The sequence below is a fragment of the Camelus ferus genome, chromosome 16, assembly GCF_009834535.1.
Source record: "Camelus ferus isolate YT-003-E chromosome 16, BCGSAC_Cfer_1.0, whole genome shotgun sequence".
NCBI lineage: Eukaryota > Metazoa > Chordata > Mammalia > Artiodactyla > Camelidae > Camelus > Camelus ferus.
Genome location: NC_045711.1, coordinates 1,791,325 through 1,805,888, shown reverse-complemented (window position 1 = coordinate 1,805,888; position 14,564 = coordinate 1,791,325). Strand labels below are relative to the sequence as shown.

The 14,564-nt window shown below is 44.5% G+C and overlaps 1 protein-coding gene across 2 annotated transcripts in view; it reads right to left on the bottom strand.

The window, feature by feature from the left end:
- Positions 1-6,023: 6,023 nt before the first annotated feature.
- AP2B1 (adaptor related protein complex 2 subunit beta 1) overlaps positions 6,024-14,564 on the bottom strand; it is a 102,586-nt gene continuing 94,045 nt past the window's right edge. The window contains exons 20-21 of one of the 2 annotated variants that reach the window (XM_014550760.2): positions 12,253-12,407; positions 6,024-6,480 (exon numbers count right to left, since the gene is read on the bottom strand). In XM_014550760.2, coding sequence (XP_014406246.1) covers positions 6,406-6,480; positions 12,253-12,407 — 230 coding nt within the window. In that variant the 3' untranslated portion in view covers positions 6,024-6,405. The remainder of the gene's footprint in view (positions 6,481-12,252; positions 12,408-14,564) is intronic. The other variant, XM_006174851.3, reaches the window with a different exon arrangement.

Genomic DNA, 14,564 nt, shown 5'->3' with positions numbered 1-14,564 from the left:
AAAGTGGATTTGGGGTAGTGGTGGGGGAGGGGAGGGTGTGGAAGAGGAGGGCCACAGATGAGAGAAGTTGGGAGCAATTGCAGAGATTTGAGAAGGGAGTCTAGGAACCAGATGGGCGCCCAGGGGGCTAGAAGCACAGGGAAAGGAGGCTGAGAAGCTGGTTAGGGTGAAGTCACACAGGCCTTGATTGCTGGGTAAGGAATTTGGATGGAGCCCTGTCTGGCTGGGTAAAAGCATGGAAGGGTTTTGAAGCAGGGCAGCAACCCAGCTGCAAACCAGAGTTGCACTTTCTCGGTGCCTACAGGTCAGGGAAGGGGAGGGGGAAGCTGGGAGAGACCTCCCAAGTGTTTTTACCCCTGGGACCCAGCATTGCCCAATGTGACTTTCTATTCTTTCCAGTACTTGTGGGCTCCAGCTTCCTCACAGGACCCAGTTTTCCTTCTCCTTTAGAGCTCTGTGTTTTAAGCACCTCCCAGCAGCTCCCCATCCCTCTTCTGTGCAGACATCTTGGTTATGAGCCTGGGCTTCAGAATCAGGGAGATCTAGATTTAAATCCTGGCCCTACCACTTACTATGTGACTAAAGGCGAGTCACTTGAACTCCCCAAACTCTATGCCTTATTTGTAAAATGGAGATGTGATCAGTTGTCCCCACTGCATAAATAAGCCCGTGGTGATTAAAGTCCATAATGTGGTGCCTGGAGTGTAGTCTCACTGTGTGGCCTTTAGTTTTTTTTTTTTTTTTTTTTTTGGCTTTAGAGACACAGAGGGGAGGCTGAACACCACCTTAGGGAAGCATTCCCATTCATTCTGGATGGCTCCCAGGTGTTGTGGTAGGGCTTTGAGGAAGGGGGCCAGGGCAGTTGGTAGAAGCAAATAGAGGGCCTGGAGCTCCAGGAGATGTCAGACTTACTGGCCCTGTGGGATCACAATGGAGTCATCAAGAGCATCCTAACTCCTAAATTGTCCAGGGCACCACCAGTCTCCGCACTGTATCTGAAAATCTTTCATCCTTACCCTGCCCAAGGATCCCAGGCTTTATGTCTACTCCCTCAGGCCATGACTCTCCAGTCTGGTTCATTTCAGCCCAAGGGGCGTTAGAAATAAGAAGTCATGCAATGTGCACACGTACCTTAGGGTGCTGAAGCTTCTCAACTTACCTATACTAGGGGAACACAAAGCCACTGGTTAATTTATAAAAAACAAACCCATAGTATTAACATAAAATGCAAAATTTGGTTAATTTTTTTTTTTTTTTTTTTTTTTGGTGAAGTCATTTTGATTTGCCGAGAGTCACTTTGGGCTGAGAACATAGCTTGGAGAAACCTGTTCACTCTGTTCCGTGATTAGGATTACCTTGGTGAAAAAACTTGAGAGGCTCTGTCCTCAGTCTGTGGCTGTGGTTCAGTGGAGGACACCCCACAGCTTAGGTGCAAGTTCAGGGTCTGGGGGATAGATGCACGGGCCCACTCACAGCATCTGAAGCCAAAGAGTGGGACAGAGGGGACGAGGACTGGAACCTGCCCACTACACACCTGCTCCATCATAGCCGAGGAGCCCACTGGTTTTCAGAGGCTGTCTGGCCAGATTCTGGGGCCTTTGACTGTAAGTGGACAGCGAATCAAACAAGGGAGAGAAAGCCAGAGGTTAGACTTGAACACCATCCTCTAACACCTACCTAGTGGGAGAAGGGGCTAGTGGGGTTCTCTCAGTCTTGTCTCAAAAGGATACTTCTGGAAATTAAGTCCATCTGGGTCTAGCCAATCCCTAAATTAGCCTTCCCTTTGTTGGCAGCATCAAGAACGGCAGGGCAAAAGCTAAATGAGAAACTGAGATGGCAAGTTTGGAGCCAACTCGGAAACTTTTCAAGAAACATCCTTGTTGCTAATAACATGTCTGGGGGCTGGTTGGGATTCTAGGATTAGTGTTCAGGAGATAGAAATGGGTAACATCGGGGGAGGTGTGATCTTTCCCAAGTGCCACACCAGGTATTAAAATAAACAGGCTCTTGCCTCCTGGAGCTGGGGGTGGCAGGGAAAAGAGATCTGGGTCCAGGCAAAATCAGAAAAAGCATCAATGCATGAAGTGGGAGTAGGAAGGCTCCAACCCGGGAGTCCTCAGCTGTTGACAGTCCTTGGAAACAATGTACTTGAGATCTCAGTATTTCCTAGTTACCATTTCAGGGGCAGAGGCTTGAACAATCTCATGTGGGGGCCTGGGGCCACTGTACCCCTGCCTTTGGAGACTGAATGCACCGGGATCTTGGGGGCTTTGTAAGGTTGGCCGTTGGCCTGGTGGCACAAAGAGGGGAGGGTCTATCACGAATCTGTTGTAAAGACAGAGGGAGTCAGAAGACGTGGCTCTCCACATCTCACCTGAAAAATGAGGATAATGCTCTCAATTCAGGATGGGCAGTTACCATGTGCAGGAAGGGGCTTTACCATTTTTCAACTCCCACAAGAACACGAGCATTACCGACGAGGAAGCAGGCAAACAGGTGTGAGTCTCTGGCAGAAATTTTCAACCCTGTACTTTTAGAAACACCTGGAGAGTTTTTTGAACTGCAGATTGTCCCAGGCCCCACCCAACTGGCCAAGAATCATCAGCCTTTTGTAAAAGCTCGCAGGTGAAATCAGCATGCACCCAAGAGTTCAGAGCTTTCGCGCTAAGGATTTTCTTGGCCCAAAACAACATTCTTCGCTGGCAAAACCAATTAGATCACAGTAAGGCCCAACCTTCTTTTTTGTTTTTTAAACATATTATTATTAATTATTATTATTATTATTTACAAATTTTACAATGTCACATTTTTAAATTTTATTTTTTGGAGGGGGAGTTAATTAGGTTTTTATTTACTTATGTTTAATGGAGGTGCTGGGGTGCTTGAACCCAGGTCCTTGTGCCCACTAGGCACGCACTCTAGCAGTGAGCTATACCCTCCCTCCATCCCTCTTCATATCTTCATGTCTCTGAACCTCCACAAAGACCACCCTCCCCAAGTATTACTTTTTTTTTCCCCTCAAGTGTTATTCTAATTACAGCTTGGGCTAACTGCAGCCCAGCTCACCGAGACAACCAGAAAACGTTTCTAGCTGCCAAAGGCAGTTTGTTCATGGTGTCTGGACATCCACGTGATAAAAGCAGTTACTGTGCTGAGCGCTGTGCAAAGTACCTCATCTACACTCCACTGGCGAGAGAGGTCCAGGGACTTGTCCAAGGGCACCTTGGCAACGAATCCCTCAGCTTCTTTTCCCCACTCCAGGCTGTGGGAGACCTTAGCAGCTGCCCTTACATCAGAACCAGGGGTGGGGCTTCTGTCTTGACACCACCTGGTGCTGGTGCCCAAGCAACACAGAGCAGGTGGTCAGTTACTTGGACTCTGCGGGAAGCTTGCTTTACAGCAGCATTAATTCTATTCACTTGGGAATGGGCAGGTCCTGAGTGCAGGTCTGAGAGGCTTTTATAAATTGAGATTAGTGAAACGTCCTGGATAATAGAACACAGGTGAGCTCTGCTCTGCTTCCTCTGCCCCTGTGCCTTGCTGGCTGCCTGCCTGCTCCTGAGACCATCTGCTTGGGGTCCTAGCAGGGGACTTGCCAGGGAAGACGGATTGGCTCCGGTGAGCACTCCCTGCGGGCAGCCAGCGAGATGCCTGTGGTGGTGATGGTGGCTTGCTTAAGAGGAACCTCTGAGACATTAAGATTCTTCCTCAGGCCAATCTTAAATCATCTGGCTAAGCCCCTGGGAGGGCAAGGGCAGCCCAAAGGAAAGTTCTAATAGCTTCGTTATTCATGCCCCATCCCTCCCTTGGCCAGCCGTGTTTTGTCCTAGAGTGTCAGTTCTGGGAACAAAGCACATAGCACAGACTTCATTTTGTGTAAGTTAGTTTATTGACGAAGACAAGGTCAAGTGTCCCCCAACCCCCCCTCCCCAAAGCAGAGCCCAACAAAAGAATGATGAGCATTCCTAGGGCAACACTTACCCGCTCCCCCCCTCCCCATTTCTGAGTCCCAAGGTTCACAACAGACACAGGGAACAGGTTCGGGAGAGGACAAACACTCGGAATCTCTGACCAGCAAGAGTTCTGGGTGTGTGTGTGCTTCCCGGGCCCTTTGTACGACACCAGCTGACTGACGTTACAAAGACACATTGAAGCAGAGGAGAGGGGAACGCGGGGGCAATCTCCACTCCGTTCCCCAATTTGGCCAAGCTTGAAATGCGCCCACAGGGAAGCTGCGGAGGCTGTCTCTTCAGGAGGGAAGTCCTTTTTGGTGGAGCAGAATCCCTCCCTAAGAGCACAGGGGTTCGTGGATTGGCTCAGTCAGGTCAGCTGAGAACAGCAGCTGTTTCCCATCACTGCTGGAGAGGCTGAGAGAAGCCTGGTTTCAGGGGCGGAGGGACATATCCTGATACAAAACTGCCTTGTCTGCTTACCCTGACACACCCTCTTCCTTGTGGAACTACAGTCTGCTTTGAGATGACAACACTGCATTTGTAGTGTGAATCTTCTTCGCTGCCTGCGTCCAACTGACTCCACGAGTGATTTCCCAACAAGGGAACTTACCCCACTGCTTTTCCACCCTGCCCATCACCAGCCTACCCACCTCCCACCGCAGTCCTGTCTCTCTCCTGTTCTCCACATGCCTGAGGGCTGGTGAGCACAGGCCTTGGTCCCCGTCCCTCACCTCAGTAATTCTTCTCTTTGAGATTCTCAAGATTTAAGAAACTGCTTTGGGGGACCTGCTCCTCCAAGCTTTGCAGCTGGTATGTATCAGGGTCACTTCAGTCGTGATGGGGTTAGGGGTTAGTTTCTGCTCCTGTTTTCTATGATTCCTCCTCTTGGACTCACTCTTAGATCTGAGTCCTACATGAGGCCTTTGGACCCCAAAGCATCTCCGATTTGAGCAGGGCATCTAACCAGTGGTCTTGGTCATGGACCCTGAGTCCTGGGTGCCAGGCAACATTAAGTGCCCACAGATCCAACAGCGTGAACACTGCTTAAGAGCTCACAAGACTGGTGTTCTGGGCATGTAGCATTCTTCAACAGAACACACCCAGTGTGTCCAGGGGATGGGGGCCCTCACATCTCCCAATCTTTCGAGAAATGACAGGAACCGGTGGCCCCCTGAGGTGATCTCAACTGCCTGGGAGCCTCAGGAGCGCAAGTAAAGAGAGATCAGAGAGCTGAAGGGATGAAGTGAACGTGTGGCGTCCCGCAGCTCACTCCACCCCGCACCCACCCTGCCGCCCCGGGAGCGCATTAGCTACTCCTTCATCCTGGCACGGGGACCACCTTCAAGTAACGGAAAAGACACCCTGCTGCCACCTGATGCCAATGCACGGGGCGCCGAAGTCAGCACGGAGTACGAGAAGAGCCGTAAAGAAGCAGGCACGGAGAAGGGCAGAGAAAGGCGTCCGGGAAAAGAAAACTAATGGTACTCCTGCAGTGAAGACAGCACTGACGGGGATTCAGGAGATCCAGCCCCGCACCTCTGAACAGTTAACAGGCCTTAAAGTCTGTTTCAATTCTAAAACTAGGATTTTAGATCTGAACTGGACCTGAGAATTAAATCCAGAGCAGGAGGCAGGGGAAGGGCATTTTGGTTCCTGTTTCGCGTCTCTACTCGAATTCCTTTATCAGTGTTATTAGTGGATTAGATGAAGAAAGGAATATACTAAGTTCTCATTTTTCTCAGCCTTGCTGGTGCTGACAGGTCCTATTTCCTCAACGCTGGGACATCAAGGAAGGCAGGCCACCATTCCCCACTGCGGAGCATCAGATGAGATGAGGACACAGGAAAATCAGAAGGAAAGGCAATTTGGAGAGGAAAAAAAGTGAAAACTCAGCGGCCAAGGACAAGGCTGCCACAGATAAAAGAACCCCCGCAGCGTGGGCGGGTCACCGCGTCTCTTCCCCCAGGGCTGTGCTGTTAACGCAGGGCAGTTATTTTAACACCTTCTACCAGTTATACACTGTTCCTTCAGTTTCTCATATGTACAAAAATATAAAACAATAAAGTGCAGTTTATGTTTCAGTGACACTTTTCCTTGCTTTAATTTTTTTTTTTTTTTGGTCTTTTTCTGCTTTTGAAACAAGCTCTCAATTACAAAATATCAAACTACACTCGAAAATGCCAGCCACTGGCACAGGATGGAGAAGCCCACAAGTAAGGACAGAGAGCAGCAGGTGGCAAGAGGTGGGAAGTGACTGAAGCAGTGGTTACAAATGTTCACAGGAAGCTAAAACTATCCAACAGGTTGGCCCTAACGTTAGCACAGGTTAGACTAGTCACTACCTTGGCGGGTGGCCTCAGTGTGTCTGGGTTCAGAGTCTACACAGCAACACAGTTTCTTCCAGTTACGAGTTCTTGGTTTGCACTGATCACAGGGCAAACAGACCAGTTTATTAGTTTTTCAAAATGCTGTCGTAGACCTGATAGATGTACTGGGAGACTTCGGGAGCTCTGCACTTCAGCGACAGCTGTTAAGAGGGAAAGGACAAGGAAGATCAGCATTGACTTGAGAGGCATCCAATTCTCAGTTCAAAGAAAACTTTTTTTTTTATTATTTACCTCCCCCCCCCTTTTTAAATTGAAGTATAGTCAGTTTATAATGTTGTATCAATTTCTGGTGTACAGTGTAAAGTTTCAGTCATACATATACCTAAATATATTCCTTTTCATATTCTTTTTATTATAGGTTACTACAAGACATTGAATATAGTTCCTTGTGCTGTACAGAAGAAACTTGTTTATCTATTTCATATAGAGTAGCTGGCATCTGCAAATCTCTAACTCCCAATTTATCCCTTCCCAGCCTTTCCCCCGGTAACCGTAAGTTTATTTTCTATGTTTGTGAGTTTGTTTCTGTTTTGTAAATAGTTCATTTTTGTCTATTTTTAGATTTCACATGTAAGTGATATCATATGGTATTTTTCTTTCTCTTTCTGGCTTACTTTCACTTAGAATGATGATCTCCAGGTCCATTCATGTTACTGCAAATAGCATTAGTTTATTCTTTTTTTATGGCTGAGTAGTATTCCTCTATCTATCTATCTATCTATCTATCTATCTATCTATCTATCTATCTATCTATCTATCTATCTATCTATCTCCAGTCATCTGTTGATGGACATTTAGGTTGTTTCCATGTCTTGGATATTGTAAATAGTGTTGCTATGAACACTGGGGTGTGCATGTATCTTTTCGAATTAGAGTTCCCTCCAGATATATGCCCAGGAGTGGGATTGCTGGATCATATGGTAAATCTATTTTTAGTTTTTTAAGGAATCCCTGTACTGTTTTCCATAATGGTTGCACCAAACTACATTTCCACCAACAGTGGAAGAGGGTTCCTTTTTCTCCACACCCTATGTGGCATTTATCATTTGTGGACAAAGAAACTCTTTCTGATTCAAGGGGAAAGGAGCTTTTATCACTGAGTAGCCAAACGAAGAGATCTTGTTAATAGTTTCTGTGAGTTTTAGATTTTCAATTTAATCAGTGTCAAGCCGTGCTGTGTTTCTACCTGCATTCTATGTGGATCTATGTGGTTAGGAAATAATCCATACAAAAAACACTGCAGCCTGACTGTAGGGGAACGGATGCTCTACTGCTTTGCTAAGAATCAAAGGGATTATTACCAGATAAAAAGGGAAGGGTTAAAACCCTGAACTTGGTGGTCATTTCAGCTGTTTGCCTCAGTTTCTGTCTGATAAGGATGGTTATCTCAGTCCTAATTCAGGAGGACGTACAATTAAGGAAAATAAAAGCATAAGTTATAGGTCCAAGGCACTAGACTTTCCTGTAGTATACTGAGGAGAGCTCACACTGTTGGGGTAAACTAAGAACTAACACAAAAAGACATTTACTGAGTGTAACCATATAGCAACTTGTGCCAACAGTTTAATCTTTCATTTCCTGCCTTTTGCTCAGGCAGATCAGATACTTCCGATACCACCCTACTTCACCACCACCGCCTCTTCCTCTAGTCTAACAATTACCAAATTAAAATGAAAATACTGAAAAGATTTCAGTGCTGAACACTGAGATTTTCACTCTGTGGGTCAATAAGCACAAAATTTAAACCCAGATTTAGACTCATGAATTGTACCAGATTAGGCAAAGCACTATTAACAATAATATAATCACAGAAGCATGCAAACCACATTGAGAACCAGAAAATTTAATACTTGCTTTTTGTATTACTGACATCATGCTGTTTTGTCTGTTAAGGTAGATTAACAGAAGTTGTCTTTAATGATATATTACCATGAGATTTTGGATTATTTTACCTCTTTATTCTCTTACTAGAGACTCTGGATGACTTAACATAGTACAAAAGGTGAGAAAATATTCCTAGCAAAAATGTCAAGATGATATTGGTCTACTCTGAATTTCTTGAGAAAACTTACATCCTCAAAACTTAGTGAGGTTTTTAAAAATGCAAAAAAACAAACATCAGCCAAACAAGAGAAAAAAACATCGAAAGAGATTCTATTTATTTATAGCTTTAATATTCAGCCTCCAGGGCATTTTCAAAGTTGCTGCATGACGTTAATCAGGAAGACAATTCTGATGAACATAAGACAAAACAAATATGCAACTAATTTAAGAAAGTAAACAGGGAAAGGAAACAGCTCCCTATTTTGGTCAAAGTTGCAGCTATAGGCATTTCCCTGACTTCCAAGCTCCCTACAGAGGCAATCTGTACCTCCTCCTCCACAGCCTCTCCACTGTCAATGTTGTAGAAATTCCTCCTGGGAGAGAATGTGGGTTCAGAAAAGGAGGAGGAGAGGAAGCTAAAAAGAGTAAGAACAGCCTAAGGGAGTGAGCTCCCAGACTAAAGGGGGGTAGTTTCTCTCCCCCAAAATACTGTCCTATATTTTTTCTCACCTTTGTAACAATCCTTGAACTTCTACCAGATGGAGATTCATTTTTTTGTTCAGGACTGACAAGGAAATGTTGCCTTCCTCAACAAAAGCACAATCTCATCTGCCAAGCTTAGAACTGGCAGACAGTCACAGACTGACCAGGCCTGGACACTGAGAGTTTCAGCTGTTCTTTGGTGGGGGAGAGGGGAGAGGAAAAGAATCTTTCTCTCTCTGGACTGTTACATCACCCCTCTGCCCCGGCAGCCATCAAGAAGGGGTCCAGTTTAGACTTTAACCTATCCCTTGCTTCCTGACTGGTACAGCTAAGACACGCTTGGGGGGGGGGGGGAAGATCTTGCTAAATCCTGAGGAAAGCAAAAGGGAAACATACATAAAGAACCAAAAAGCTACATAATCTGACTCATAAAATATAGCTGGGACTCTGGGTATCATTTTGTATGGCTCCTAAGGGAAAAGAGGCCTTACCAGGGTTTTCACTTTTCAACTGCTAGCCTGCTTATGTGACACATCTTTAACACCAACCACTCAGGAATGCCACCCACCTAGACTAGCTGAGGGAAGGAGTCACCTCTCCTGCCTAGGTAAGCTGAGGACTTACACACCCATGTTGTCTTCTTCTTTTTTTTCTTTGAGGAGGGGGTGTAATTAGGTTTATTTATTTATTTTCAGAGGAAGTACTGGGGATTGAACCCACGACCTCATGCATGCTAAGCATGCACCTTACCACTTGAGCTGTACCCTCTCACCGCCACTTCTGGTTTAGAGCCTGGAACACATTCTTCTTCACCTCGGACATGTTATCTTTCTAAGTGAGATATAGCTACTTAGAGAGATGAGACATCTTCCTTATGGGGTAAACATACTTTCTTAATGAAATACAGTAAGGGGGTGGAGGGAAGTGATTTATCCACTTCTCAGGAGACTAAGGGACCATCAATCCTCACGCGTTAGTACTGGCTCAACAGCTTTCTTTTCTCCTTAATACCCAGCTGAGATCACACTGATGGTACAATAGGTGTTCAGGGTGAGGGAGAGAAGGGAATGAACCTGAGTGGTTCTCAAGTCTGGAACATCAGTCAGGGGAATGAATGGATCAGGCCTGTGTCAGACGCTTGATGCAAAATTTAGATGGTTTTGTGGGCAGAGGGAACCCAGTCACCAGATGGATGGAAAATAGGAAAGAGGGCAAGGAAGTATATAAATTCACTGTTTAAATTTATCGAGGAGGAGAGGGGAAGGGGAGGAAAGGACGTAGGTGTGGCTCTAAAAGGGCACCATGAGAAGAGGATCTCATTGGTTATTTCTTATAACTGCATGTGAACCTACAAGTATCTCAAAATACAAATTTTAAAAATATACAGGAGAGGAAATGTCCCTCAATGGATGTATAAATATGTGGTATATCCGTATAGTGTACTACTACTTCATAATAAAAAAGAACAAAGGATTAATACATGCAACGACTCAGACGGACGTCGAGGGTGTGCTAAGTGAAAGAAAAACAGTCTCAAAAGGATACATGCTGTATGAATTTAATTTATATAACATTGTTAAAATGACAAAATTACAGTAATGGAGAACAAACGTATCAGTGGTTGCCAGGGGTGAGGGCTGGAGTGAGGGTCTAACTATAAAGAGATGGCAAGAGGGAGGTTTACTGTGGTGATGGAACAGTTCTGTGTCCTGACTATGGTGGTAGTTACAAATCTATACATGTGATTAGATTCATAGTACTGTAGATTGCTTAACCAAAAAAAAAAAAAAAAAAAAAAAGTAACGATGTAAAAACTGGTGAATATGAAACAACAAAACTCTGTCTTCAATTATTTCAAAATACAAAGTTAAAAAAAATTTTAAACCAACTGTTTAGGGCAGTGACACTTAGGTCTTTCTCAAAATTCTCATTATCCTTTCTTATAATGAAGAGAAAGAATACAGCAGAAGTTGTGTGAGATACCTGAATTCAAAACCCAACCAACCTACCAACAAGTTACATGATCTTGAACAAGTCACTGATCATTCTTAACCTTGGTTTCCTTATCTGCACTCTGGGAGTAATCATGAGTCTTTAATCTAGCTGAGATGGAAGACTGTATACAATAATGGATGATAAAAAAACAAAATAAACAAACACAAATATACATACATTGAGGAAATTTCTAGGGAAGTAAGTGGAATTATTTCATAAGATCTTGATTTTACAGTGAAAACCTGTCCCTCCAAGAGCAGAGAGAGGCTGTGCTTCTTGTGGAACTCAAGGAAAACACCAGGGTAGTTTCTTGCAAAAAAAGACAAGGGTGGAGGAGCAGGGGGAGGAGTGTATACTTTATGGGGGAAGCCCAAAGTTTCTCCCTTCACAAATGCTTGGGCAAAAATCTAGCTGGATAGGATTCAGCGGCTCACACACGCATGCGAGTCCAGCTTGCTTCAAGGGAGGGAATTAGTGGCAAAACACCAAGGATTTTCAGTGGTGCTAGTCCCTTGACATACGCCAGTGAAAAGAGGCTTGTCTTAAAATGAAGGACTGGGCGCACAGACTTTCCTCAGCTACATGAATAGGAAGCTCCCTCAGAGTTATTCAATTACTGAACCTTATTCTTCTTGTCACTTTCCTGTCCCCTCATTCAGAACAGCCTACAAAAGCCTCAAACATGACGGAAGAATACGAGATTTCCCCTACCCCAAGGGTTTTACTTTACAAAAGACAGATGACAAGCAGCATCCTATTGGGAATCACATTTTACAACAGGAAACACCTAGGTGCCCAGAGCCCAGGGTATAAAGCTTTGTTGTTTAGCAAGGCAACCCTAAAAATATTGCCAGAATTTTAATTTTAGTCCAGTGTGGTACTGAAGGAAGTCTTCTAAGGTTCCCTTACAGGACATGAAAGATGTGTCTCATTTTGCCTTGACTTTCACAAGTATTTAGGACATAGGACATTGCTAAAAAAGGCTCATGTCTAGGACTCTGATATCCTTAAGTCCACAAGCAGGAATGAGCTTGACATGAGCTACGTAAAACAATCCTCTTAGCAGCTTGTCACAGTACCACACAGGTATGCTAGCTAAGTGTTAACCAGTACTGATGAAGCTGCCAAGTTCTGCGAGCAACTCTGTATATACCAGGCGGAGTCCGAGGCACTCCTGCTGCCAGAGGCACCGTGCCTATTGGATGGGGCAGACCACGCAGACAGGCGGCCTTTTAAGGAGGCAACTGGAGACTTCTTTACTGACTGCTTGTTTTGGATATCTGGGGTCTGAAACACCTCCTCCAGGTCTTTCTAAGATGCTAAGAAAAAAAATGAAAGGGCTCTTACCTCTGTCTTTGAACCCATCTCACCCATTCTGAGAAAGGCCTTACCGTGTAATTGGGATTTCCTGGCTGGATACGTAGCTCGGCCAAAATCCAAATGCCATTAGTGAGCTTCAGGGATTGGTACAGCATGTCCTGCCCTTCCACGTTCCTCTTGGCAATAGTATAAACATTGTTGTTTTGCAACTTGCTGGAAACAGTGTCTAGAAACACAGATTCAAAATTCAACACCTTCAGTTAAAATAACAAACAAATGTGCTATGAGCCATGTGTGCTCAAGTCCCTTAACAAGCACCGTCACATGCATATGTGCACATTTCAGAGAGTCTTTCTCCCACTAGAGCAACGGGTGAGGAAGAGTCTCCCGAAGTGCCTGCCTATCATATTCCAGGACAGAAACAGAATAAGGTGCAACTAGCTTTAGAGTAAGAATTATCTGAGGAGATAATGGTGGGTCAGGAGTTAGTAATCTTAACCAGATGCATGGATGTGCCACGGTGACTGCCATGTTGGGATTCATTTTGGGAAAGCTGGTCCCCTTTCACTGGGATACAAAGACTGAAAATCAAATCTACACACTACCTCCCAAGTTGTAACTACTTCAGTGTGAGCCACTCTGGCCTCAACTGCCAGGATCAGAAAAGGGCACAGAGTTGTAGAAATCCTGCAAGTCAAATTTATTAACCTGGCTGTTAAATTTTTTTTAAACAGGCAAATAGTTTCTTAAGTCTGTGGGGAATACCATGCCCCAAATTAATAATGAAACAAATTGTCTCAACAGAAGACTTTGAGAAAGACTGAAGCAGTGCAAAGATGATTGCTCCAAGGCCCTGTAACCCCAGCTGCCGCTGCTGGTCAGAGCAGAGGCCTTCACAGTCACCAACCCTGGGGAAGAACAGGTTGGTGTCTGGGGTCTTGCTGTGACCACAGCATCAAAGAGACATAATATTCTAGAATTAAAGGTCATTTATCTCTCCTTGCCCTCTTACTACTGATATGAAATGTTGCAGCATTAGACAAAGAGAAACTTTAAGAATAGAGATGATAAATGCTGTCTTTTTGTTGATAGTTTATTATGTTCATTTCTGATGAGAATTCAAATTACTCAGGAACTAAAGTCTCTCCATATAAATTACTCAGGAACTAAATTCTCACCACATTCTATGGTGCTCTCTAGGAAATGGCTGCCATGATGGATGGTATTTCTGCTCTCCTAGACAGCAGACTCTGAGCACGGGGACCCCAGAGTTTTGGGTATCTGGGGTCTGAAGCATCTCCTCCAGGTCTTCCCACAGTATCTGAGACACAATGGGCACCTGCCGTCAACACCTGTGACTAGGCCTTTGATTCAGGTGTTGGAGATGCTGATAAGTACATAATGCCACACACATTAAAAAACATCTATGTATGTACGAATGTATGTATGTATTATTTTATTGAAGTATAGTTGGTCTACAATATTGTGTTAGTTTCAGTACAGCAAAGTGATTCAGGGAGATATATATACATATATATATTTTTTTCAGGTTCTTTCCCACTATAGGTTATTATGAGATATTGAATATAGTTCCCTGTGCTATAAAGTAAATCTTTTTTGTTAACCTATTTTACATATAATAGAAATGTGTATCTATTAATCCTATACTTCTAATTTGCACCCCCTCCCTTTCCCCTTCAGGAACCTTAATTTTGTTTTCTACGTCTGTGAACCTAAAAACCAATCTATTTAGATGCGGTTGAATTTTTGAAGGTAGTTCCTGCCTTGACTTCTTCCTCTCACATTCAAACTAGTGAGAGCTGAGGGGAAGAGGCCACTCATTAAACAACTGTACCACATTTCATTATGACTGAATTCCTCCCCTTTTATTTCTAAGGTTTTCACTAACACCAAGCAAAGTAGTTGTAACTTAATAATCAGCTCCCCTTGAGGAGCCAGAAAGTATATCTTGGGGTAGTTACACACAAGACTGCTGGAGGAAGGGGCCTCAATACGCTTTTCATCACCTTCTGGTGGGGGGAGTCAGGCAGTTCTGGCTGTCACCTGGGTTCCCACAGTGAAGGGCTCTTGCAGCTGCGACTGCGTTGCTAGGCAACACCACCAGCTGGAGTTTGGCTAACGCCTCTGACAGGACTGTCTTTAACACAGGGAGGATTGCTTTAAGTTGTAAAAGCCATTCCCAACTTTCAAGGCTTTTGCCCACTTCCAAGACAATACACACAGTAGGAGCTTTTGTTGACGATCCACCTTGTAGCATAGGCACAAACATGTTCTAGACAATATGTACAGCAAGGCCTAGATGTCTACAGATGTCTCATGATTTTACATCCAAGTAAGAGACGACAGGCTCAGAAACGGATGC